This window comes from Podarcis gaigeae (assembly GCF_964106915.1).
Source record: "Podarcis gaigeae genome assembly, chromosome: 1".
In the NCBI taxonomy this organism is placed as follows: domain Eukaryota; kingdom Metazoa; phylum Chordata; class Lepidosauria; order Squamata; family Lacertidae; genus Podarcis; species Podarcis gaigeae.
The window spans coordinates 12,246,938-12,274,196 of NC_139678.1; the positions used below are offsets into that span (position 1 = coordinate 12,246,938).

Here is a 27,259-nt window from a genome sequence, read left to right on the forward strand (position 1 = left end):
AGGCTTTGGGGTCTCTTGAGAGCTGCTAACCAACTTGTATAGACAGGGAAAGCTAGTTAGGTATGTCTAACCTGGCATAAGGCAGTTTCTGAAGTAATCTAAAATTCCACCCAAACATCTGAGTGAATAGCTTGTAGGGCAGCGTTAGAAAAAAAACATTCAACAGCAAAACCTCTATATTGTGAATAGTTTATTAAAGGCAGAGTTACAAAACGTATCAGTGCAGATTTGTTCTTTATCAACTGGCCTGTAAGAGGCGTAATTTTTCCAACTTTGAGCTTTGTCATGTTACGGGCCCTCATGCCATGCTAACTGGGTGCTCATGTATGTTCTGCTCCACTCATTGTTAAGCAGCTTTAAACAAAGGCAACTGGACACTGAATTTGACCTATTGCTATTAAAGTAATAAGGACACATACACAAAAAAGTTTCTCCTAAACTGACAATAGTGCCCACTGAGTTTTATTCCAGAACTGAGAACACAACCCATAAAATTTTCTATAAGCTACACTTACATGTAGATTATGCTATGTTCATACCGGCATTGACTACAGTGCTGGGACAGAGCCTTACCCGTCATCACTTGCCCTGACCCTTCAAGAGAAAATTCAGGACCAGCACCCATAATTAATGTCAGTGGATATGACAATAAGGCCTTCTAACATTTCATGGTTGTAAAACAGTTTCAGAATTTAAAATACGCTCAGTATAAAACAGAAGGAAGTAAACTTTATCTTTCCATGACAGAATGTTAAAAGTGTTTCATAATTGCATGGGACAAAAGCAAGGTGAGCAATTGCTCTCGCTCTCTCTGCTCCCCACCCTGCCTTTTAGTCAGAGACAGACTCTCAAGTGCAATGCTTCCCAAAGTGGCAGTGCTGGAAGAATTTACTCTTGACCTAATGTGGGACTGGTGCTGCTAGGATGTAAATTATAAAGCATAGAGTGACACAGCGTAGCTAAGTGTGGGGAATGTTACAAGTAATATCAAGGTGGGGGCATAAAATATCTAATTTAGGTTAAAAGAGGGCTATTTCTTGAAGTTTGAGAAGTACTTCCTAGTTCCTGGACTCCTTTGTTCTAGTGCAGCACTGTTCAAGCCACTGGGGGTTTCTCAGAGAGGTACAGTGGTACCTCGGGTTACAGACTCTTCAGGTTACAAACTCTGCTAACCCGGTAGTACCTCAGGTTGAGAACTTTACCTCAGGATGAGAACGCAAATCGTGCGCTGGCAGCGTGGAGGCCCCATTAGCTAAAGTGGTACCTCAGGTTAAGAACAGTTTCAGGTTAAGAGTGGACCTCCGGAATAAATTAAGTTCTTAACCCAAGGTACCAGTGTATACCAAACCAAAATACAAACTTTTCCCTTTGACATTAAAGCCACACTACTTCTGCAATGTGCAAGTGAAGGAGACTTTAAGGGTTGTATGCAATCATGCTGTTGATGTGCACACAAAACGATTTCCGCTCCCATAGCAGGGTCCTATCTCTTATCTTCTCCTTAACATCTGCTCTGGAGAGGTGTCCCCCCCAGAGCAAATTTTGGGGGTGTATAGGGAATACAGGTGGGAGCATAGGAAGGTGATGGAAGTTCCACTTGTGTAATAATTGAATTCCACACCAAATATGCTCTAAGTTGTTCAGCTCAAAAAAGGGCAACTATGCAACTCACATAGAGTGAGTGCAGTCTCTGAAACACTCCCAACTAGACTGTGTTGGGAGTGACCAATCAAAGCCTGAAAGTCACTGCTTTAGTGTATGCTCCTTTTAAAATACATTGCAGAATTCTAGCAGAGGCCATAACATTTAAGGAGTTGAAAGGCCCTTAAAGGTTATTGGTGCAGTACTATTATTAGAGGCCCATTCAACAAATATATTCAGGACTCCCATTTTGGTTCATTCATATCATGCAGAAGTATCCTGTCTTGGCATAGACGTTCAAGGATGTATTTATCTCTAATCCTAAAGGAGAAGGGTCAAGAGGGAAGGACAGTTGTTCAACAGTCTTCTGATGAGTTGCACAACAGGATGGTTCATATGCAAACCAAGCAATATAGAGAAGTGTGGCTGATACTCAAGTTTGCCCATCTCCCCCAAAAGGCAATTCATAAACCAGTTATACTAGTGGAGGCACAGGACTGCAAGTAGGGATAAATAAGAGAGAAGTTAGGACAACCTGTACAGTCTTGAGTTAAGCACAGAAATAGTGAGCTGGAGAAACAAAGGTTAAAAGGCACACAAACAACACACATTTTAATTTGGGGGCATAGTTTAAAAAGTTTGACAAATGCCATTAATGCTTAAAAGATAATGGCAGGATTGAGTTAGCAGAGCACAACCCATCCTTTGTTTATAACAGCTCAATTCTAGCTAGTTTACCATAAAATGTAATATGATTTGCCTGCAGTTCCTGGCAAAGGGACATAAAATCATAGAATTCTAGAGTTGGAAGGGACCAACCCAGTTCGTTTACTCACATCCCTGATGGTAGACTGAAATTAAATACACAGCTTAAGGTTTTATTTTCTTCCTCCTGAAGCTCTTCATTTTAAATTAATAATACAATATAAGCTTTTTTTAAAAAAATGATCAAAACAACAAAAATATGTTGGTTATTAGCAAACATTGCTGCTGAACATTTTCATCTTCAGGCTTCGTGTAGTAAAAATCCTCTTCTTCTGTGGAACTGTGATATATTGCATATTTCCACCAGATGGGGTCTTCTTCAAGAAAAGGTTATAGGAAAAGAGATGGCTCTGTTTTGGAGCAGGAGATACAGAAAGCTGTGCCAAAAAAACAAAGGAAAAAAGTAATGTGAGGGCCATTCATACATGACATGGGGGTGCAAACTGGGGTTGGCCAAAGGTGTATGGCAGGGTTTTGCAGCTAATTCAGGCTTATGTATATCAAGCAGATGACATTTCACTTATTTTGTCTTTCACAATTTCTACAATGGCAGTCTCAAGAATGCAAGAAGTAGCTGGCTAGCAATAGTGGTATCCTAAAAATTTCCAGAAAACGGGACACAAATGTTAAGCAAGCCAGCTTCACAGTCCATAAGCAGCATCTCTTATACAAAAGAAAGGGAAAATACTAGCAGTGCACAGACAAACATTCAGCAGACTGGGTTCTTCACATCTGTAGAAGGATAGGAGCTACAGATTTGGAATCTGAAACATTTCCCAAGTGACCCCCTTTCTCATCTCCCCACTGTTTTTGCCTTGTGGTTGGATGCAGGGGACCACAATTTCTGGCTGGTGAAGCCAAACATCAAGGTTCTCATCTCTCCCACCCACCTCATCTCCCCTGGCAAGCATATCACTCCTGCAAGCATGCAAATTTGGGTAGAGCCTTTGCAGAGTGGTGCCCAATAATCTTGCTCTGCCCTTCTGCAAGGGAAGGGCCAGTGGGGAGTGTACCAGGTTAGGTGCCACTGCAGAAGATGCTCTGAACACCTTACAGAAGTGACATGAAACACCCAAGTCCTTTCGTGAAGAAGCACCAACAGAAAGAGTGGCTGTTCGAAGGTGTGTGTTTCTGCACCTTCCAGGAGTGGTGGCCAGTCTGCCCCACCTTTTCTGTCCCAGAGCAGGAAGGGTTGGCAAGCATTTGTTTTATATTTTTGGTGGCTTGGCCCTGTGTGACCAACACTCTCCTAGCAACTTAGAAACAAACCACAACTTTCTTCCCAACTTCAGAGCTAGGACTGTGGTGGGGACTACTGCACCACTGCTGGGGTGATCCTTGCCTCTGCCACTTCCAGGTTCTGAGGGAGGCTGGCAGCAAAATATTTGAGAACTGGTTATGGGCTTGCCATAATTTCATGGGAGTGCTGAGAACCCACAAAATGTGGTACTGGGTGCAGAATTCATCCTCCTGAAGATTTAAGCTTTCTTTTTTCCCATTTATTTAATTTTAAAAGCTGCTGATCCACATTAGCATGAAGATGCTTCTAAGTGTATAGACAGGGCCTAGAGACAAGTAAACAAGATTTGTGGAATGTTTGATTTCTCAGGGCCTTGCAGGTCTTCCTATGCCTAGCAAAAACTACAGGGAGGAAAACATAGAATAATTGTACAGATCATAAAATTTAGAGTTTTAGGGTGCAGAATATGAATATTTGTAGTATGGTGTGGACACTGCCCCATGTATTGGTTTCATATGAATTGGAACAGGGAACGTTTTGAGATTTCCTCCAAAGCAGCATCTACACACCAGAAAAATAGGCTACAAGACCCACCATTCAAGAAAAAGAAAAAGAAGAACTCCTCCACAAAATATAACTAGAACAGAGTTTTTTACAGTGTCTTTGCCTTACATTTGTTCTTTAATGCCATTTTGCCTTCCTTCATGTCAACCAATGTTCCTTCAATCTCATGTCATAAAGAGCCCTGACACTGCTACCTTTGTGACATATTTTTCCAGTAATGTACAACCCAAACCTCTGAATCACCAGCTGCTTGAAAGACCGGTTTGACACAATTACTCAATCCATAGCTCTTATGGCACCTGTTCCCTTCATGCTGTTTCACTATATACTGTTGGTATCTGACAGTTCTTTCCCTTTTTCCAAGGTGTTTGTCAATGCCTTTTAAATTAGCAATGGGTCCTCTTTAGTTGGCAAAGGACCATTTCTGAGGCCAGCAAGCCACAACATTGTACTTCTGATAAAGGGTAGCTCAAATTGCCTAGCCAAGTTCACAGATCTTGTCAGGTTGCACTTGTACAACTACCCCTGTCTTCTGCTATTTGATTACTTAAAGCTGAATGATCTGAAGCTCAGACCATCTCACTCCTAAGACAACATGGTAACTGTGTGTCGCACCTAGATTAAAGCAAGTAACAAGATAATGCAGCATGGCATGCTCTGATTCAGGGTTCTAGCCAGCCATGCCTTCTTGCAGGATATGCCATTTCATCCCTCCCCGCTTCCAATGGTGAGTCAGCATCCCAGGGCCAATCAAAATGCTCAGTCCTCATTGGGCTGTTCCCCCACTTCTCAAAAATTGTTCCTTGGAGCTTACTAACACCTCCTCTCTTGTGCATGGTTGGTGGCATTTTGGCTACACACACTGATAATGAGTTTTGTTAGTATATAGGAACATCCCCAGAAATTTGCAAAACCAGACAGAGTTGAGAGACAAAGCTAAGCAGGTTGCATTAGAAAGTCACGGTATATGGGCACAGGAAGATATATTACTAATCATGAGCTGTAAGTGAACAGAACAGTTGGGAAGATGACAGAGGGCTAGAAGGTTTCTTAAAATGACCTCTATCATACTAGTTGCAGCTCTACTTATTTATTCCACCTGGCATTTTGCTAGACTTTCTACTAGGTTTGGTGCATCACCACACTGCAATTTGGTATGTGTTGGTCCAACAAGTAAGGATAACTACAGTCAGTGTGGCACAGCATGAATTGTGTTGGGCTTGGAATAAGCACATGTGGATTCCAATTACCATTAAGTCTATAAAGTTCCCCAGATACCTTTGGAAATGTCACTCACCTCAACCTATCCTATACAGCTTTGCAAAGATACAAAGGGCAACCTGCATACACTGGCCAGGGCTCTTTAGAAGGATGGAATATGAAGGGGATAGCTGAAATATGTGTAGTCCTGAACTAAGGAAAACTCTTGGACCATAATATAGGCAAGCGAAACACCAACAGGCGGGTGACTGATTGCATGGAACTTGTGCCAATTGCAAGGAGGATTAAGAGAAACATTGAAGATTACAGATACTTATTTGCAGTTCACAAAACAGACTATACAAACAAATAAAAGTAATAGGATTATTTTCTATTCTCACCTTGGTTTGAATTAGTGCTTTACAAGTGCTAATGTTGAACTTGTCAACATTGGAATCTTCATTTTCGCTAAAGCTAGTCTCCAAAATATCATTCTTGCCTTCTGGAACAGCCTAGTAAACAGAAATCACATGAGATGCTTACAAGTAATCCAGATTCTGCAAACCTATTTAGGAATGTTAACTTTTTCTTTACAGATCAACATCTTTTCTATAGGATCAAGCTGAAACTAAATAGATGCAATTGGAAGCCCCCCAGACCTGGAGCCCAAAGTAATCTGATGCAGCAGAGACTGCTACAAAACAAAAACAAAACAGCAAGTGAGTTAACTTCTGTCTGTCACTTTGTACTGCTTAGATGACCTTATCCAAGTTATAACACCATCACTCTCTGCAGATCCTCACTCTCTTGCTAGCAACAGCCAAGGATGTAAAGTGGTGACAGGGAAAACACAGAACATCAAGATATGGGAAAACCTCCACTGTAAAGAAGGTGAATTCCATGTTACATAAATCCACTGTGCACTTGGAATACTGTGTACAATTCTGATTTCCCAAAAAAGATACTGTAAAGCTGGAAAAGGTTTAGAAAAGGGCAATCAGAATGATAAAAGGGATAGAGCAACTCACCTATGTGGAAAGGTTACATTTGGAGCTCTTTAGTTTAGAAAGAAGGCGAGTACAGAGAGACATGTTCAGATGTGGCGGCACATTTTCAGATTACGCATTGTGTGGAGAAAGTGGATAGGGAGTGGACTGGGACACTAGAACCCAATGAAGTTGAATGTTGGAAGATTCAGGGAGAACAAAATATTTTTTTTTCAAACAGCGAATAGTTAAGCTCTGGAATTCGCTCCTACAAGAGGCAGCGAGGGTCACCAACTTCAATGGCTTTAAAAAAGGATTAAACAAATTCATGGAGGATACATTTGTCATGGCTACTAGCTTGGAAGTCGAACGGAATCCTTTCCGGAAGTCTGTTTGAATTCCAAAACCTTCAGAAGCCAAAGCGTGGCTTCCAATTGGCTGCAGGAAGTTCCTCCAGCCAATGGGAAGACACGGAAGCCCCATCAGACGTTCAGCTTCCAAAAATAGTTCGCAAACTAGAACAGTCACTTCTGGGTTTGCGACATTCGGGAGTCAAAATGTTCAGGAACTAAGCTATTCAACCTCCAAGGTATGACTGTATTCCCCATCACTTTCTGAGGCAGTATGCTCCTGTATAGTAGCTGAAGGGAACTGCAAGCAGGGCTTCCCATAGGCACCTGGTTGTCCAATGCAAGAACAAAATTATGGACTACATGAACCTTTGGTCTGATCCAGCAGGACACTTCTTTGACTCTCTTCTTGGCCAAACCCTCACAGGACACATTTTAGCTTGTATTCCTCACTTCTCCATTTGATGCTTGGGAAATGGAATCATTACATTCCTGTTGTTTGAGCCAGTGCAAATGCTGCACTAATGAAAAGTTTACTGGGGTTTTTATATATAGCACTTGGAAAGGACCTGGGATTGAGCCTAATTTCTACAAATTATATGTGAAAACCTGCACTAAAAACGGATTTACTCATTTTAGAAACCTCATTTTAGAAACCAAGCTGCCTAGCACTTTCTTTGTTTAATGTTTCAAATGTGCCAGGATCCAAAGAGCCTCATGTGCTTTTGTACATTGACATGGAGAGGTTCACCAACTCCTCACCCCGCTCCCAGCTGTTGCCTCCATGCCACATTGTACACTCTTTGGAGAGCCCCCAAATCTCTAGGCGTGGCATCTCAGAAGATGGAAGACACAATGGACTGTTAAAGGAAAGAGAAAGTCCTGCAAAGCCCAAGCAAACACACAGTCCACCACATCTAGCCCTTTGGATCCTGGCTTCATTTGCCAAGGGGCCTAAACTGCTTACACCATGATTTCTGGAAGAAATGTAAAGCCTCCCCTAATTATAGTGTCACTGCTGATAATACAGATTCTGAACGAAAAAGGTGGTTTCATACTGCCTCCCCCCAGCCCACCCTTGCAGTTCATATTTACAGTTCACACTTCATAACAGCAACAAATACAATCTTTTCTGTTGTTCTTAAAACATGCAGGGGTAAGCAACAAATTCAGAGCACCTCTGATGTCACTCATCTATGGCAGTCAGCGATGGTGAGAGGCCAGAATTGTGGAATGGGCATGGATGGAAGATGGGGTCAGATGCCCAGAGAAGGAACTGGGGGGAGAACTGGACTGCTTAATGGGCAGCGTGCAGAAGCAAAAGTTGGGAGAGGAGGGAGTAGGCTGGGGAAAGAAGCAGGCCAGATATCTGAGGGGTCATTCATTACCTGTAGTTCAGAGCCCCCAAAAATGCAGGCCTTGTGTCAGCTTAACTGAGAGCAGGCCCAAATAAGTACTGCTGGCATCTCAGAAAAGGAAAAATAAAGTAAATTAAAAGTGACCCAAGTTCTTCTTATACAGATTAAAGCATACTTAAGATGGTATAATGCTTTTTAAAATTTTGTTTTTAAACATATTTCTCTAATTTTGAAAAGCGGATATTCCAACATGGCATGGCAATATCTTTTGTATGGACTGAACCAGTGCTCATTTAAATCAGCAAAAAACCTCTACACCTGACTCACAACTAGAACCCTTGCATACAAGTTCTGCTAACCAGTCCATCATGAACATACAGTACATAGTCAAGGTATTTTCTAACATTATCAGTTAAAATATCAAGGTGCAATTTAAAATGGCCAGTTATGCCACACAGTACTTAATATTTATTGTGTATTATTTTTTATCATCTCTATAGCTAGTCAAATGTTTTCAGTAGAGTAACTCAATAGCAAGCAACAGTTAATAACATGGCTTCACAAATATACTTGCCAGATTACCAGTGGTGTCCACTCCTCCCTCCCTCAAATTATGCAAAGAACTTGGGGTGGGAGTGTGGGGCTCATCTTACACTTTGCAGTGGCTCTGCAGAAAGCAGAAGCAGCATGAAAGATTTGTGCTACTTCTGCCAAAGAGAGAAAGCAGGGCCACCCAAGACATTTAGGCACCTGAGGCAAATTAGGAAATGGCATCTCCCTGTGAATCATCATTTGTTAAGGACCCCATATACATATAGAGTGGTACAATATCAAGAAGCCATTGCAAAAGGCTCATCAGGGATTCTGAGAGTTGCTGGGGGTTCTCTGATTGGTTGCAAACAAGGACCTGGTCTTAAAGGCATAGATGTGCTTTGTTTAATGAATGTTTTACTCAGGATGGGAGGGAGCTAGGTGAGTGGCACCCTGATCCAAATCTGGATGGGTAGCAGGGGGTGAATCTGCTGCCCCTCTCAGCTCTCCAGACCTTGCTGCCCTGAAGAAATGGCCTCACCCTGCTTATGGGTGGACTGACTCTGAGAGACAAGATACCTTAACTTCTCCATCCACTGGTACACACGAAGGGAGGAGAGGGAATCAGTTGCAAACACAAATCATGGCAAATAAGGAAAACCAAAATTTGTAGATTCCCAAGTTTGGGAAATGCTATTTTTGTTTTCTATGGCAACCTTAAGACCATAATATCTGTTAATCTTAAAAACAAAATGTCATGGTATTCTAGAAAATATTTCAGAAGGGTACCTTTTGATGAGCATCTATTCCAAGCACAGCTAGAAGGTTTTCGTGGTAATGAGATTTGTTCCAAGGACGTCTTAAACTGGAAGGGTTAGTGGATTGAGTAAGAGTTTTCCATAAGTTCCCAGAGTCAGTGCTTTAAAAGGAAATGCAATTCAGATTAATCCAAAATAACAAAACACATACCTCATAGAAAACCATGTTTTCTGCTTACAATTCAAAAGCAGTTCAAGTACAGCTGAAGAGGACAAGCTAAACCTTTGTCAATGTATCAGAAGGATGGAATAGATGGCACATATGTACTCTGATATATATATATATATATATATATATATATATATATATATATGCAGGTTTTGGTGTCCTCGGGTGTCTTCCCGTGTAAAAGTTGGGGTGTCTAGGCGACGTTTCGACGAGGTCTCACTCGTCATCTTCAGGCTGGTGCTTTCGGCTTCTTGTTACTGGAACAGAGCGGGATCTCAATGTTTGAGTTCCTATAAATACTGTAGAGGGGGTGTGGTGTCTAGCCTCCAATGTTCTGGGCAGAGAGGAAGTTCCCAGGCTAGTGTGCCTTTTCTTCTTTTGTTCCTTAATTACTTGAGAGATACCTTGAGTGATTTCTTGAGTGATATCCTGAGTACCACTTAGGTGGGTCATTAGGTGTGGATTAGTTGCTAAAGTCTTTGTGTCTTGACCTCTTGAACTTTGTGAAGAGTTTTCCTGAGAAGATGGCTGTATTGCACTTAGTTGTGCTTTGGCTTGGCTTCGTGTATAGGGGCGAGCTGTGGTTTTGTGGCTTGTGTCAGCCAGATCTGTGTAGGGATTGCAGGGGGGTGCAGCATCCGGAGGTGCCACCATGGATTGGCTACTGGATGGTGTCAGTAATTCATCTGTGGAGAGGGTCTGGGTTTGGGTCTGGTGTGGTTGATTGGTGTTGGCGTTCTGTGTGCCTCTGGATCTGGTGTCAGTTTTTGTGGGGAGGGCTAATTTCCAGATGTCTGGCAAGCGGGATGTGTCGTCACGCTTGTTCATGTTGTGAGGGTGTTTCTCTATCTCGATGGCTTCCATGATTATTCTCTTGTGGTGATGTTCCGTGTTAAAGAGCAATTTGGAATCTGCAAAATTAATTTCGTGTCCTGTTTCTTTCATGTGTTGGAAAAGAGAGGAAGTTTTTTCTTCTTTTTTGACGGCATTCTTGTGTTCTGCGATACGTGCATTTATTCGTCTGTTTGTTTGTCCAATGTACGTGGCTGGGCAGACTTTGCAGGGTATTTCATAGATCCCTTGGTTTTCCAACTGGATTTTATCCTTGGGGTTTCTGAGGATATTGGCTATTTTTTGGTTGGTGCAAAAGGCTGTTTTGATATTGTGTTTATGGAGGATTTTGCTAATTTTATCTGTAGTGCCCTTGATATAAGGAAGGAGGGCCATGCCATTGTTTTCTTCTGTGTCTTGGTTTTTGGGGGGTGTTTCCTTTTGGATTAGCTTCGTAATCCTGTTTTGCTGGTATCCATTGGCAATTAACACATTTGAGAGATTCTGTAACTCAGTTGTCAAGTGGTCTTTGTCAGCCAGGCGTTTGGTTCTGGAGATGAGAGTCTTGGCTACGGAGTTTATTTGTGCAGGGTGGTGGTGTGATTGTGCATGTAAGTAGCGGTTGGTGTGTGTTTTTTTCTGGTAGATAGTGTGTCCTAGGGAGCCATCAGGTTTTTTGTAGATTAGGACGTCAAGGAAGGGAAGTTGGTTGTTGGCTTCTATTTCCATAGTGAATTGTATTTGTATCCGGATGCTGCACCCCCCTGCAATCCCTACACAGATCTGGCTGACACAAGCCACAAAACCACAGCTCGCCCCTATACACGAAGCCAAGCCAAAGCACAACTAAGTGCAATACAGCCATCTTCTCAGGAAAACTCTTCACAAAGTTCAAGAGGTCAAGACACAAAGACTTTAGCAACTAATCCACACCTAATGACCCACCTAAGTGGTACTCAGGATATCACTCAAGAAATCACTCAAGGTATCTCTCAAGTAATTAAGGAACAAAAGAAGAAAAGGCACACTAGCCTGGGAACTTCCTCTCTGCCCAGAACATTGGAGGCTAGACACCACACCCCCTCTACAGTATTTATAGGAACTCAAACATTGAGATCCCGCTCTGTTCCAGTAACAAGAAGCCGAAAGCACCAGCCTGAAGATGACGAGTGAGACCTCGTCGAAACGTCGCCTAGACACCCCAACTTTTACACGGGAAGACACCCGAGGACACCAAAACCTGCATATATATATATATATATATATATATATATATATAATGTAGCATATAATTTTTATGTATACTGCTTAGACACTTGGGTAATTAAGCGGTATATAAATACCTTAAATAAATAATATATTCCTAATCTTCCAATAACCATAGCAAACCTTAGGCAGTTCTTTGCCCTGTACTCCATCTATAAAGTGGTAGCATTTTGTTCCAATAAAGGCAGATGTTCTTTAGCCTAAAGCAGATTTCACATATTTGTCTGAATAGTCTGTTCAAGGCCATTTGACAATTATATGCCTTTTGGCGGCTTCACATACATGTTTTAAATTAATCATTATGACTGCAGCAGCAAGTGGTGACTTACATGTGTGAATGAGTTTAACATATCCTTTCAATGGAGTCAGTTTACACATTCAGCTATCAAGCATTGCTTCCCTCAGAGTGCCGTGAATCAAGTACAGTACTGTAAATGCATGTGTTTGCCAAATCTCAACATTAACTGTCCCAAAGGCCCCAAAGGGCTCATCTTTCAGACAGGAAATTGGAGAGTATTAGTGACTCTCTAAAGCAGAGTATACTACTGAACTGGAATCTGAACTCAGATTTATTTATTTTTTAAATTATATCCTGCAGTTCTAGAAGTTCTGACGTTCAAATCAGTGCAAAGCATGAATTAAAAAACAGTCTGCTAAAAAGATGAAACTATAACATCCAACCTGCAATCCCACAAAACAAATACCAAATGAGACACTCCAGACATCTTAAAATAATCCAAAGCAAATGTCAAGGCACAATATAGTTCCAAGTCCATCCCCAATGCTCAACTCCCAGGATTTGACTGAAGGCAATTGATTCAGTTGTCCAGCTGAGCCACTGATTATAGAACCACAGGAATCTAAGCAGCTACAGTAGCACAGGAACCATTACTCATTCTACTTTGCAGCTAAAATGTATGCAGATGAATTCAGTAAATTGAATTTCTATTCCACTTACTGATTGTCAGCTTTTGGATGATGTATTTTAGTCCCATGATCAGTATGGTTAGTCAAAGTATAGGAGACTTTAAGATTACTACACTTCAAGGAAAGGAGCGTGAAAGTGGTGAATGGGGTGGAGGGGACAAGACTATTGGTCTTGTCCGCTCAATCCACTGCAGCCTATCTTTGCATGCATTATTGTGTATTTTGCAAATAAATGATTATGCTGAAATTATATTGATTCAATAAATGGTACATATGTAAGTTATTCTAACATTAAAACTGAAAGAATCCCACAGAAGTTGCTCTCTCGAGGCATTAGGGAGAATCAACACAGTGGGTAGGGAGCTGTTACTGCCAAAACCAAAATAAGACATGTAGGAATAGGAAGCAATGAGGCAGTCAACAGGAATCCTGTTTTATCAAATGAACTCCCACTATTCCAAGCTACCAAAGTTCTAAATTTATGGTATATTCTTGTACCATCACCACATTTTCCAGCAACTTCGGAAGCCTTTCTGCCTTCCAGATACCAGCACAGCCCAAATCCTCGCACTAGATACAAGAACAATTATTAAACAGTTACCAAAGTTGTTTCGTTGTACATTCAGGAATGTTTGTGTCTTCTGTTTTTGTATAAAGTACTTGATCCAAGCTGCTAATTTTCTCCAAGAACTGTGGTACAGCAACTTCTGGAAAACTCAGTTTAATAATATCTTCAGAGCTGAGGACAGCCTGGAGAAAGCAAGATAATGATTGAGGCCGATGCTTTGCTGTTTTATACAATGACATACAGCATAATTTCCTGCATGCTCTGAAATATTCCTCCTTACTTCCTACCAGAGAGCTAAGTCATAAGAGGATTTCAGATACACTTGGACAACTCAACACTACACAACCCCAGGCCCAGGATAGGGAAAATACTGTGATACTCTATTAGAGGGTAGCCAGTGTAGTGCCTTCCAGATGTTGTTAGGCTCCAGTGATATGGGAGGGGTTTCCAAAAAAAAGAAATTGTTTTTGTTTTAGTGCTTAACTTTTTTGTGGAAAAGTTTCCATTTCATAAGTTTACTAGTGTTGGAAGCACCACACAGGCTACCCCAACTCTAATGTACTGAACAAACCCATGCAAGACTGGAGGCACCCACCTCTGTGTAACTATTCGGGTCTTACAGTCATTCTTACAATGCTGTAGAAAAACTTAAGAAGTTTCAGTCTTATCTAGTTATCACCTCTGTGCACAACATCCTCAACTCATTGCACCATCTTGGAGGTCCCCCATCTTTTGTACAGACATCTATGGTGATTTTTTTAAATCAACATGTCTATGTACTCAATTAATCACTGCCATTTTATTATTTTGATTCTTTAATAATAGACAATACAAAGGAGGAAAAATGTGTTGGAATGACAATTAGAGGAGGGGAAGCTATAAATATCTCATTTGAAATGTATCGGTATTGGGTGTTAACACACTGTCATTTAATTCACTGATGACTCTACATCCAATGGGATGATATAATGGTTGCCCAAACAAAAATCCCAGAGGCCACCACAATCAATAAGATTAAACAGCCAGTGGGCAAGTAAGTTAGAGGGCTATATGGGTAATGGAGAAGCAAAAGTGCTCCAGGAAGCAGAAGCAGCTGCCACCAAGGAAACAAAACCGAACAGCAATCATAGGCAAGGAGAGAATTGGCGGGGGAGGTTGCCAAATGAACAGTAAATATTAAAACCAAGGACTATTCAACAGAAGTCTACTTATAACAGCAGTTGTAATGTCACAAGGGAAAAATGTGTGACAGCTGAAGGTATGTGCTCCTTACTCACTTGCATGACTCTTACTCATGTAAGTAAGCTCATTGGAATTCACACAGTGCCTTATTCTTCTTAAAAGGGTACCTGTGTGACTAAGGATTAGGTAATCACAAATGGGAGCTGCAACAAACAGAGTACTGCTGTTCAGGATGCCAGCTATGTCTTATTCTAGAATTCTCCATTCCACCTCCAGTCTGTTAGCTTTTCATGGCCACTGAGCAAGCTCAGTTTTCACTGGGCCATTTTGGGGGTTTTCCCCTGACTTAGGCCTTTCCTGCCCATACATTTTCGTTTATTGGCACTTCTGCAAACCTTTGGGCTTTCCCAAGCCTGCTGGTATATTGCACTTGTATTGTGATGGTGTTCTTTTAGCTACGTAACAGCTTCAGCATAAAAAATGGAGGGAATGGTAGTTTTGTTGAATATCAAAATGGTTTCCATTATATGAAGATCTATTTAATATTTAAAAGTTCTTAACATTTTGAGTTGCAACAAAATACTAAGCAAGAGTCAATTTCACAAGTTTCATTCACAGTTAGACCAAGAATGCAAAATTCTACAGACCAAAACTGATTGTTGCACAGACACATAATGCTTGCAATGGGAGATGGTAGCAACAAAACAGGAAAAGGGAGCCATTTGAAGAATGCATCTGTTTAAAATATATTTCTACCTTTATTATATTCAGTTGTGCTATGTTTACCATACAGCAAAATAAAAAAAGGAAGTGAATTGATGTTGCCATCAGTTCCTTACTGCATTTAATGAAGCAATGTGTTTTAGTTCCGTGTTGCCAAATATTTAAAGGTGACACCATGGAAACTAACAAAATGTATAGCATTCTTAGACAGGAGAGAACAGGACTCTGAAGAGGAGGTGGATCATTCTTAACTTATTAAAACATACCTTCACTGAAGTGTTAGCAAATGTTTCTTTTCTGTTGTGTCCAGTTGTTTTGGAAAAAAACTGTCTGCATGAGGTAGTGAGGCAGCTGTCACTGACATCCACATCATTTGTGTAAGTTTGTTTTCCATTTGGCTTCTCCAAAGACTCCAAGGTGTTGCTTAAATTTTCCTGCTTGACCTCACTGAAACCTTCAAAGTCACCCCAAGTACTGCTGGATTCCACCAAGCTGGTGTCAGGACTCTCCAGCGATGCTTCATAAACCCTTTGGTCACCACACTCGACAGGAAGGCTTTTCTGAATCATTTCCAGTTCTGAGCTTTCATCAAAATTTCCATTTTGGTTTAGACAACGTACATAAGTTCCACTGCTGTTTTCACTGAGAGAGGTGGCACCCGTCTCTGTTGACAGAGGTTTCAAAATTGACTGGCTTGAAACTTCCGCACTACTATGTATTTCCACTAAATTCTGGTCTTGCATTTTTCTGTTATCACAACAATAAAATTCATGAACATCAAAAAAAAAACATGGCTGATAGCAAAAGACAAAACTGTTAATGTTTCAAAAACATAATGGGTACTTCATTGTGCCTTGAATAGCTTGCAAAAATGTAGCTTAGCAAAACAGTGCGTACTTCAAGGTCTCCCTAAGTCATCAATGCAGTGCTTGTTTTTCAGTCTTAACTTGCTTCTCAATCCAGATTTCAGGCTGCAAAAAAAGGGTTATAAATAAAGACCTTTCTGATAATGCTGTGTGTAAGGCTTACAAAAGATAAACGATTAGGCAAGAAAAACGTTCATGCTTGGACAAATACATTCCAATGCAATGCAGTGAATTCTTGCAAGAACAGAAACATAACAAAAAGATTAGCCCGGTTGAATTTTTACCTACAGCGACTGGGATTTGTGTTTCTCCAATAGCCTCTTGTGTGACATGGTGAGCTGCTTTCAAAACTGAGGTCTTTCAACACACTTTGTACCATGTGATTCACTGAGCCACCTATGAACACTACAAATCCGAAGGGGCTTAATCATATTTCCATGTCTGCAGGAAACACTGGAAATGTAGTGGAGGGAGATAAGAATCTCTAACATAACTGTGAGCACCTTAAACTATAATTTCCTGGATTTTTGGGAGGAGGGGGAGAAACAATTGTTAGAACATGTTATAAAACTGATATGTTTGAACGAAAAATACACCTGCCTTCAATAATTTTTCATTATTCAAGTAAAAAACCTTTATCATATGCTCCTAAAGATATTTTAAACTAGCTTAAGAAACCTGCATGGGAAAGATGCACAGGGCAAACCTATACATGTTTACTCAGAAATAAGCCCCCCCCCCATACTCAGTGGGATTTACTTCAGATAAGTGTATACAGGATTGGACCCCAAGCCACAGCACAATAGGCTATTTTCCTGCCTAAAGATATTCCCATCTCACTAAATAAACCTTGTAAAACAGATTCTCTACAGCCTTACGCTCCTTAAAAGCTAGCCTTCCTCAAATAAAACCCATCTAACAAGTTGGGAAACATTGTTGAGTAAGGTGCACCCAACAGGGGAACTGCTTGGTGTTTAAAAATATAATTCTAGGCTAACAAGTGATAAAATAAGGTGATTGAAATCTGCAGAACTAGCAGCATACTCTTTGGCAGATGTGTTTTTTAATGTCAATGCTTTGGGGGTTTTTGTTCCTCTTTGTATTTTCACACAGTCTGCAACTACACAAACCAAAATGAAATAAATGTTGGGGAAAGACCCCCCCCCCCACTCCCAACCCAAGAAGCAATATGCTGGGGGCCATTATGTTCTCTTTGCATGAATAAGAGCATTCAGCTATACTGTGGAGTTAGGTTGTCTCACTGTGGAACTAGGGTTTTTTTTCTCTTGTTGGTGAAACTATTCTTGTTTCTGAGACCGATATTTACAACTCATAATTCAGAAAGAAGTTACCACAAGTTGCAAGTAGGTGACTTCTCCCCTTTCTCCACTGATAGAGCAAGCAGACATTATTATTAGAAGATGATGTCACCTTTTCCCAGCCGTACCCTGAATAATTTGTAGTGGAATCTATGGGATAATTTGATGCCAATCTGTGCAGGCTTATCACTGTATTTTTGGTCTACTGTAGATATCACTATTGTCCTGTTGCTGACAGAATGAGAAATGGAGGGAATGAGATGCTAACCTATAGAATCAGCTTAAATGGCTAACACAATTCAAGCTTCCAAGTCACCTCTGATTTCAGAAAATTGTGGGGAGGAGCTCAGTGTTGCAGCACCTATTTATAATTGGTGATGCCGGAGATCAAGGCTAACAACCTTTTGCAAGAGAAGTATTTCCAGTAGAGCTGAGCTGAAATTTTCTCTCAGAAAATCTGAGAATCTTTTATTTTTTGCCGGGGAGGGGGGGGGGGCTGAAGAAAAAGAACAGAGGGCCATTTTGCCAAATATTCTCCACCATTTTCCTTCCAGAATGCCCTACAATGACACTTGATCTTGGGATCAGTGGAGAATGCAAAATGGTTGCCTGGCTGCCGACACAGTTGCTCCTGGCAGCAGTACCAAAAAGAACCTTAGGTAAAAAGAAAAAAAAGTCATGTCACTACTAACTGTTGGAGAAGTTCTCTTCTGTCCTTGAATATTCAGCAAAATTATTCCCCCATCCCCTCAACCCCATTTCACCACCCATGAATAGGGTACAGATTTTAGAAGGCCATTGTTGCTCAGCTCTAATTTCAGGAATCAAGCTTGTGGAAGAACTCTCTGCAAAACCGTGGAGAGCCTTTGCCAGTGAGGAGTAGACTAGCACTGTAAGGCTAGATGAACTAACTTAAAGGGAGATTTGAGGGTTCATAGAGTTTAGTGCACAAGGCTGGAAATTAATAGGCATAGTCAACCAGCTTGTTAACAATGAATGTATGCAGACTCCTAGGAATTTGAAAGATTGTTTCCAACCTAGGTGTTAAACATTCCTGTTTGTTGCCTTTAACTGCAGGAAGCAACACATTACATTTTGAGGCAAGACTTTTTCTGGCATTTATATTTGGAGGTGCTAACAGCAGATTAAATAAAATAGGGCATCCTGCATGCACAGAGCTGTATCAAAAACCACTAAAAGACAACTTTCACTGCCAGTCCCAACAGCTGCATGCATTCTTGGGGCAGATTCTCACCATACGGTACATATTAAATTACATATGGGGAATTATTTTCCAGTCAAAACATGGATTTCCTTGGGGTTGTCTTTGAGTGGGGCTATCTCTCTCTCTCTGCCACCCCCATTTCTCCTCTCCCACTCCTCCCTGCCCACACACCCCTTTTCTCTTCTTCACCAGAGTCTATCTGCACAAATTAGGCCTGAGGCTGCTCTAGGAAGGCCACCTCTAGTTTCAATTTCTAGTGAAGTTGTTACTTTGAGTTGCTTTTTTTAAAAGCTCCCACTCCCAGTCTCATTTGGCATCACACACCATCGTTGTCACCTCAGTTTTACACTAGGAGATGAACTGAGAAAATGATACATATTGAATTACCATACAGTATTTACTCAAATCTAACGCTCACCTTTTTTGGTTGCAAAAATTAAGGTGCACATTAGATTTGATAGCACATTTACATTCACCAGCAAATACTATTTTGGTTTCAAGGTTCTGAAAACTGAGCTGTGCATTAGATTACCGTAGATGGTGCATTAGACTCAAGTAAATACAGTATCTGTACTCTTAACTTCTGTTAACTTCTTCACCGTGTTGTAATGAGTTTAAAAGTTTTAAAGAAGCCAGTGGTTGAATAATTGAAGCATGGGAATGGGATGTTAGGATAGATAACTTTCTAAGCAAGCCATCAAATGTCAGAGAGAACATGTGGAAAGCATTTTTAAAAATTCATTTATATAATGGGGATTTATCTGTTTGAAGTACAGAAAGATCTGATACATAGCAGTTGCAAAAATGAGCTGTCCATTCCCCCCCCCCCAATGATAAGCTCTCTAAGGCAGCAACCTTGTAATTTTTGAGTACTAACATTTGCTAGAGGTTTTTAAAAACCTTTTAGAAGCTATTGTAAATAAATAAACAAACCTGCACACTGTTTTGAGATCAGTTATTAGGACATGCAATAACTGTTCATCATGACACATTTCCCTAGTGAAAAGGTACTTGTTAAATAGATCAAGTCTTATTAATGATCCATTTTGACACATATCTGAACAAGTTTAAAAAAAAAGTAATGTTCTTTGGGTGATAAACCTGTACACATTCACTGAGGCAGAGGTCTGATGAAGAAAGTAGGACATGCTACAGAATTAGGCTGGTGCTGCTCTCCTCAGCTTCAAGCTACTGTCTGCAGCAGAGTTTAACAACAACACCATTCTACCTCACACTTTTTCAGTGAGAACTGTCAAGACAATATATGCAAAGTGACCTGAAACACTTAGGAAAAACACTATAAATCAGGGGTGGGGAACCCATGGCCCTCCAGATGTTGTTGGACTTCAGCTCCCATAAGCCCCAAATAGTGTAGCCAATGATCAGGAATGATGGAAGTTGGAGTCCAACAGGTTCCCCATCACTGAAAGATAGATAAATAAGATATATTTTAATGTGATGCTAAACTTTTATATATGCCAACTGTATACTGCTCAGGCACCCACACTTTCATTAAATCATTTTAAAAAATACAAGAAACAATTTCCATTTTCATCTGGGGTTGTTTTTTTTTAAATTAACCACTGAGCTTTGGATTATTTTTATACATTTATTTACACCCCACCTTTCCCCCTGATGGAACTCTGGCAGATTAACTTGCTTTGTTCAGTTCAAGGGGGGGCGTGTTTCTAGCTCTCCATTTTAAAACTTAATGGTTTGTACATGGGTTTACAGTGGTACCTCGGGTTACATGCACTTCAGGTTACAGACTCCACTAACCCAGAAAGAGTACATCGGGTTAAGAACTTTACCTCAGGATGAGAACAGAAATCGCACGGCGGCGGGAGGCCCCATTAGCTAAAGTGGTGCTTCAGGTTAAGAATAGTTTCAGGTTAAGAACGGACCTCCGGAACAAATTAAGTACTTAACCAGAGGTACCACTATATGTTCAACTTCACAGTGGCAAACCTCCTCAGGGGCGCTTTTACATCCTGAAAGGCAGCTCAGAAGAAATATCTTATAGCAAGTAGGCTCAGCTAGGTAGAGCACGAGACTCTTCATCTCAGGGCCCTGGGTTCAAGCCCGCACCGTGGGCAAGCAGGGATTGGACTAGATGACCCCCAACTCTGGCAATCCTATGAAGTATTAACAAACCATTCAGCTTTAAGGGGCACCTATATTTTGAAACCGAAGGCTTTTGTATATGGCAATTTTTTTATTTTTTATAAAGAGAATTAAAGAATTCATAGGCACGCTTTTAAATTCTGAGAGGCAGAACAAAATAACACTTAATTTGAGGAATAACATTTTAAAAACCAGTTAAGTTTTACAAGAACAGTGACAAGAACAATGCGGCGTTATCATTGGGAAGCCTTAAAATCTGCACTGCCTGCTGAACAGCGGTTATTTAGGCTGCCTACCTGCTGTCTGCCCACCTCCTCCACCTTCCCTTTCGCCCCCTGCTCGCCGGAAGGGAGCTCGAGCACCTCGGCCTGAGGAGAAGGAGGCGGTGGCTGAGCCCCAGAAGGCCCGCGCCGTGAGGGAATAGGGAGCCAAGTGAGTGACCGTTAGGGAGGCCAGTGACGAAAAACGGAGAGAGCGCGCGCGTTGAGGAGGAGGGGGGTCGCTTACCTGCTCCACCTCGCACCTTCCTCCCTCAGCCGACAACGGCTCTTTGACAGCTCCTGGGAAAGAGGCGGGGGGGCGGGGCAGGACGCAGGTGCCGGCCTGCGCGCGTCAGAGAGGCGGACCCGATTGGCTGGGTTCGCCAGACGGGGGGCGGAGCTTGAGCTTGGCACAGCGCGTTCTGCGGGCGCGGGGCATAGGAAGCCGACAAATACACAAACACAGCACGCAGGCACGCGGGGGCGTGGCCTGAGGTGTTGTTAGGGAGGATGGAACCCGCGGGGGGCGGGACGCAGGTGCCGGCCTGCGCGTCAGAGAGGCAGACCCGATTGGCCGGGGTTCGACTGACGGAGAGGGGAGGGTGGAGCTTCAGCTCGGCACAGCGCGGAGGCGGGGAATGCAAAGAAGCGCGCACAGACGACGCACGCACGCGGGGCGTGGCCTAAGGTGGTGCTGTGTGGGAAGGGTAGCCGCTGAGGTGGCTGGCATTTTACCATAGAGATAGGAAGCGGGGAAAAACGGTAGAGTTGCACGCTGCCTAAAACTTCTATTTCTGCAGAATAAGATATACAGTAATAAGTGGGAGAAAGCAGCAGTGGCCATTGGGCCAGATTTCCCCCTGTGCCTTCCTTAATGAGGCAGGGTTTCCTCAGCCTTCGAAAGGCGTATAACGGCCGGAGCATAAGGCGCTATCTCAAAAGGTATTTCTAAAAATGAAGACGGTCACTTTGGAACTCCCTGCCTCTTGATAAAAAGTAGAGACATCACCTTGCCAACAAAGGTTCGATTAGTTAAAGCTATGGTTTTCCCAGTAGTGATGAATGGAAGTGAGATCTGGACCATAAAGAAGGCTGGTCACCGAAGAATGGATGCTTTTGAATTCTGGTGCTGGGGGAGACTCTTGAGAGTCCCATGGACTGCAAGAAGATCAAACCTCTCCATTCTGAAGGAAACCAGCCCTGAGTGCTCACTGGAAGGACAGATCCTGAAGCTGAGGCTCCAATACTTTGGCCACCTCATGAGAAGAGAAGACTCCCTGGAAAAGACCCTGATGCTGGGAAAGATGGAGGGCACAAGGAGAAGGGACGACAGAGGACGAGATGGTTGGACAGTGTTCTCGAAGCTACCAGCATGAATTTGACCAAACTGCGGGAGGCAGTGGAAGACAGGAGTGCCTGGCGTGCTCTGGTCCATGGGGTCACGAAGAGTTGGACACGACTAAATGACTGAACAACAACAAGCCTCTTGATATCAGGCAGGCACCTTCCCTGTATTCTTTTTTGTGCCTGCTGGACACATGCCTATTTCGACAAGCCCACCCTGATGTTTAGAGAGTTTGTCTGAGTTTTAATTTGTTTTAGTCTGTTCGGTTGCAGTTTTAACTTCCTGTATATTTTTTAAAAATTATGGTTGCAATTATTTTCTTTTAAGTGATGATTTTATTGTCTTATCTTTTTTTGTGAACGGCTTTGAAGTTTCTTCTACAATCAAGCAGCATTTAAATTTTGTGGAACAGAATTAATAATAAATAAATAACATGTCTATATCGTACGGAGGGAGGGGGAAGCAGTGGCTTGCAACAGTCATACAGTGTAGTCCCCGGTTCGTATTTCAGGTTAAAGGAGAGGTTGGCTCGGATGTACAGTGAAACAACAACAACCATGCAGTAGGCCCCTTGGACTGAAACAAAAGTCAGTCTATTCAAAGTTTCCCCTGCCCTGTCCAAGCCCAAATACAGTGTTTGTCCGCATGCAGAAACCTGTGTCCAGTCAACTAGCATGCAGACAGACACATCACACCTTCAATTCTGCAATTCTAGGCCTGGCTACTCAGAAGTGTGTGTAAACGACCACAGCATATATGTGTGTGTGCATCAAAACCAGCGCATTTCCTTTTACTCGAAATAAGTTCTGAGAACACCATATCCTATTTGCCTACCGCCTTTTGTTTCTGGTTGGACACACTGCCCCTGCCCAATCACAGCTATGCTGAAATTCTAGATTTCCCCGTTGTCTTCTGTGAGCAGCTGTTACTTCTGCTTCAGAGGAGCCGGAAAAAAGAAGAAACCAGGAAATTCCACCTTCAGACCACAGATTCTATGACTCATCCTCCTCAAACCCCTTGCTTTGTGCAACAGTTTCGCCTGATGAAGAGGGATGCAGATTTTGATCGATCCCTTTCTGTCTCAAGAACGTCCCACTCTGAAGGCCTTGACCTCAGCTTGTAGTCAGAGAGGATAGAGCTGTACCATCATGAGCCCAAGTTTGGATGACCAGCTTCACTTCTGAAATATACTTGGAGTCAAGAGTGGATTTCATGCTCTTTATTCGGCTCATAGTGGTGAGGAGGAATGGAAGTTCCTGCAGTGTGTCTGCTTTATATACATTATTTACACAATGGGCCCCATGTGATTAGCTAATTTCGGGATTCTCCTGTAGGCCAATCAGGTTGCGGATTCACTCCCACCTAGAGCTGGATTGGGTGGCTCCTATAGACCAATCAGTCTGCTGCATTCTGGATCCTATTGTTCTCAGACCAATTAGACTGTTGCATTCTGAATCCTATTATTCTAGCACCAATCAAGCTGCTGCATTTTGGATCCTATTCACTCAGTGTGGCCTAGGAGAGGGATAAACAGCAGAAGTTTATCTCCAGGAAGCATAAGAGGAGCCTTCTACTCCTTGTTCTTACGGGGGCCAACCAGATGCCTGCAGGAAACCCGAAAGCAGGACCTGAGCACAAGCACTGTGGTTTCCAGCAACTTGTGCTCAAAAGCATCGCTGCCTCCAACTCTGAAGTCTGAGCATAACCGTTGTTGCTAGTAGCCACTGCACGTCTTATGCCTCTGCCTTGTCCTCCTGCCTTGCTCTCCTATTCACAGGACAGCAACTGAACTTATAACCATCAGAGAAGGCAGAGTCGTTGATAGGCATGCCTGGGCAAAGATCTTGCCAGACCAGTTCCTGTGCTCATGCTAATTCTAGATCATTCACCATCAGGACCATATCCAGACTGTCACTAGTTTGCAGGTGGAGTTATGTGACCCCGGAGCCAGCCCTGTATAGGAAAGCTTTTCGGTGCGGCCTGTCTTTTGTGAGCTGAATCACACAGGTGCCTTCTGCCCCCCCCCCCCCCGGATGGCAGAATAAAACGCTCTTTCTCTGGATTAACCCCTTGGTGTTGTTTGGCTCCTTTTGTCTCTGCTCGGGTACAACAATTATTCCTACCCATGGATTAAAAAGGCTACATTTATATATGTTGGAAGCCACCCAGAGTGGCTGGGACAACCCGTTCAGATGGGCAGGGTATAAATAATAAAATTATTATGGAATAGGATGTCCCTATTTCCATCGGAGAAATGTTGGAGGGTATGGTACGCTACCTATGACCAGCTGCCATGGGAAATTGTCCTGAAACAGGGTCAGGGAACCTATGGCCCCTGCCACAACACCTGGAGGTTTCCTCTCCTAAAAGAAACAGTCGTTTTGAACCTTGGTCTTCAGGACAGAATGATGCGGTAAGCCTTTTCCCAGAGAGAAAGCAGATTTTTTAAAGCTGCAATGCTAACATGCTTACTAATAGGGAGCAATGCTGAAGTTTACATGTTGCTAGGGAGTACATCTTAGTACACACTACTACTACCTAGTACAGTGGTACAGTGGTACCTCAGGTTAAGTACTTAATTCGTTCCAGAGGTCAGTACTTAACCTGAAGCACCACTTTAGCTAATGGGGCCTCCTGCTGCTGCCGCGCCGCCAGAGCCCGATTTCTGTTCTCATCCTGAAGCAAAGTTCTTAATCTGAAGCACTATTTCTGGGTTAGCGGAGTCTGTAACCTGAAGCATATGTAACCTGAGGTACCACTGTACCTTGGGTTAAGAACTTAATTTGTTCTGGAAGTCTGTTTTTAACCTGAAACTGTTCTTAACCTGAGGTATCACTTTAGCAAATGGGGCCTCGCTCAGCTGCCGGAGCATGATTTCTGTTCTCATCCTGAAGCAAAGTTCTTAACCCGAGGTACTTTTTCTGGGTTAGTGGAGACCTGAAGCGTCTGTAACCCGAAGTACCACTGTACACAGCACGGATGGCGCTATGGTCTAAACCACAGAGCCTAGGGCTTGCCAATCAGAAGGTCAGAGTTTCGAATCCCTGCAATAGAATGAGCTTCCATTGCTTGGTCCCTGCTCCTGCCAACCTAGAGAATCGAAAGCACGTCAAAGTGCAAGTAGATAAATAGGTACCACTCTGGCGGGAAGGTAACCGGCGTTTCCATGCGCTGCTCAGGTTCGCCAGAAGCAGCTTAGTCATGCTGGCCACATGACCAGGAAGCTGTACACCGGCTCCCTCGGCCAGTAAAGTGAGATGAGAGCCGCAACCCCAAAGTCGTCCTTGACTGGAGCTAACCGTCAGGGGTCCCTTTACCTTTACATCCTATTAGATGCAGTGGGCTGACACCCAAGGAAGCATGTAAGAGTTTGTCATTGTGCTTTTCAAAAATCTACGCTCTGGCCACAGGCTTAGAAAAAGAGGCTTCAGCTGCTTCATGTTCCTGTGAGACTAAGGTGGAGGAGGGGAGGCTCACAGCTCCAGGCAACTTGCCAACCTACTGTGGCAGTATGCACAGAAGCAGAAACAATAGCTCTCTGCCCAGGGTCAGTCCGGGAGAGGGAGACTGCCTCTGCTGCAGCCACAGTACAAACAAAGCAAAGCCAAACTAGGGAAACAGAGGAAGGATATAAACACAAAAACACACAAACTGCCATTCATCAGTCTGTGTGCTTATAATTTTGTGGGGTGGACCTAGAAAAATATGAAAAGGGCAGATTTGTGCACCAGAAGAAGCTACAGGAAACTTTGTCTCTTAAGTTTATCTAAAGCAGATCCGGCTGAACAAAACTGGACAGTAAAACAATTCCTCTACAGTGGCACCTCGGGTTAAGTACTTAATTCGTTCCGGAGGTCCGTTCTTAACCTGAAACTGTTCTTAACCTGAAGCACCACTTTAGCTAATGGAGCCTCCTGCTGCTGCTGCGCCGCCAGAGTACGATTTCTGTTCTCATCCTGAAGCAAAGTTCTTAACCCGAGGCAATATTTCTGGGTTAGCGGAGTCTGTAACCTGAAGCGTATGTAACCTAAAGCGTATGTAACCTGAGGTACCACTGTATTAGGATCAACCAAAGTTCACAGAGCAGTATATGCGAAGTTTCAAGTTCCGCAGAACTGTTCCCTGGATTGATTATATTTTATGAGCAACTGATGAGCAACTTTTGAACACAAAGGAGACCTTTATTATTATTTAGGACACTTACATCCTAGCCATCATGGAACGTAAAGGAGTACATGCATAAGGACAGTGCTTTTTTTCTGGGGGGACACATTTTGTGAATCTCAGTTTGGCCCCATTGAGGATCAGTATTTCAATATGAGTAGGAAAATGAGAGTACCACTAAATATAAATTTTTTAAAGAAAAAAAGCACTGCATAAGGGCCACTCCAAACAACCTTTTTAATTGTGCATTCATGATTATTTGTGCTCATGACATTATCAGGATGGTTATACTCAATGCCATTTTCAATGCTGCTTGCACATGAAAAAGTTCCAGGGTGGACATACTACAACCAGTCAACATTCTGCAGCTTCCTTCTGATATCCTGTAACATTTCTTAGCACAAATGCCCAGTATTTCCCATTTTGTTCTGCCTTTGTTATGCTATGGCGCACATCTGCACCACAGCTGAAAATACACATTTTCCAAATCTGCTTTGTCTGCTGAAGCACTCCATGATTCCACACCTCTCCTAAAAAGGTAAAGGTAAAGGAGCCTGACAGTTAAGTCCAGTCGCGAATGACTCTGGGGTTGCGGCGCTCATCTCGCTTTACTGGCTGAGGGAGCCGGCATTTGTCCGCAGTCAGTTTTTCCAGGTCATGTGGCCAGCATGACTAAGCCGCTTCTGGCAAAACTAGAGCAGCGCACGGAAATGCCCTTTACTTGCACTTTGATGTGCTTTCGAACTGCTAGGTTGGCAGGAGCTGGGACCAAGAAACAGGAGCTCACCCCATCGCGGGGATTTGAACCACTGACCTTCCGATTGGCAAGCCCAAGAG

The 27,259-nt window shown here is 42.6% G+C and overlaps 2 protein-coding genes and 1 long non-coding RNA gene across 4 annotated transcripts in view; 2 read left to right on the forward strand and 1 right to left on the reverse strand.

Annotated features, from left to right (window-relative positions):
• Nucleotides 1-175: 175 nt before the first annotated feature.
• Nucleotides 176-21,210, reverse strand: CLBA1 (clathrin binding box of aftiphilin containing 1). 2 transcript variants are annotated; one of them, XM_083737579.1, is made up of 6 exons: nucleotides 21,161-21,210; nucleotides 15,386-16,090; nucleotides 13,248-13,396; nucleotides 9,425-9,554; nucleotides 5,812-5,922; nucleotides 176-2,783 (listed from the first exon to the last, which is right to left on the reverse strand). In XM_083737579.1, exons 2-6 carry the CDS (start codon nucleotides 15,860-15,862, stop codon nucleotides 2,616-2,618), a joined length of 1,035 nt encoding a protein of 344 aa, XP_083593705.1. In that variant the 5' UTR covers nucleotides 15,863-16,090; nucleotides 21,161-21,210; the 3' UTR covers nucleotides 176-2,615. The 2 variants fall into 2 exon arrangements, with proteins under 2 accessions (XP_083593705.1, XP_083593704.1); XM_083737578.1 differs by lacking the exon at nucleotides 21,161-21,210 and adding an exon at nucleotides 20,950-21,107.
• LOC310844762 lies at nucleotides 2,798-6,518 on the forward strand. Its single transcript, XR_014564308.1, has 2 exons — nucleotides 2,798-4,937; nucleotides 6,007-6,518. It is a non-coding gene; the product is annotated as an uncharacterized lncRNA (long non-coding RNA).
• A 3,398-nt stretch (nucleotides 21,211-24,608) lies between the features above and the next one.
• Nucleotides 24,609-27,259, forward strand: part of LOC310842933 (inverted formin-2-like) — a 30,219-nt gene continuing 27,568 nt past the window's right edge. The window contains exon 1 of the mRNA XM_083735263.1: nucleotides 24,609-24,671. The gene's annotated coding sequence lies outside the window, so the exon portion shown is untranslated. The remainder of the gene's footprint in view (nucleotides 24,672-27,259) is intronic.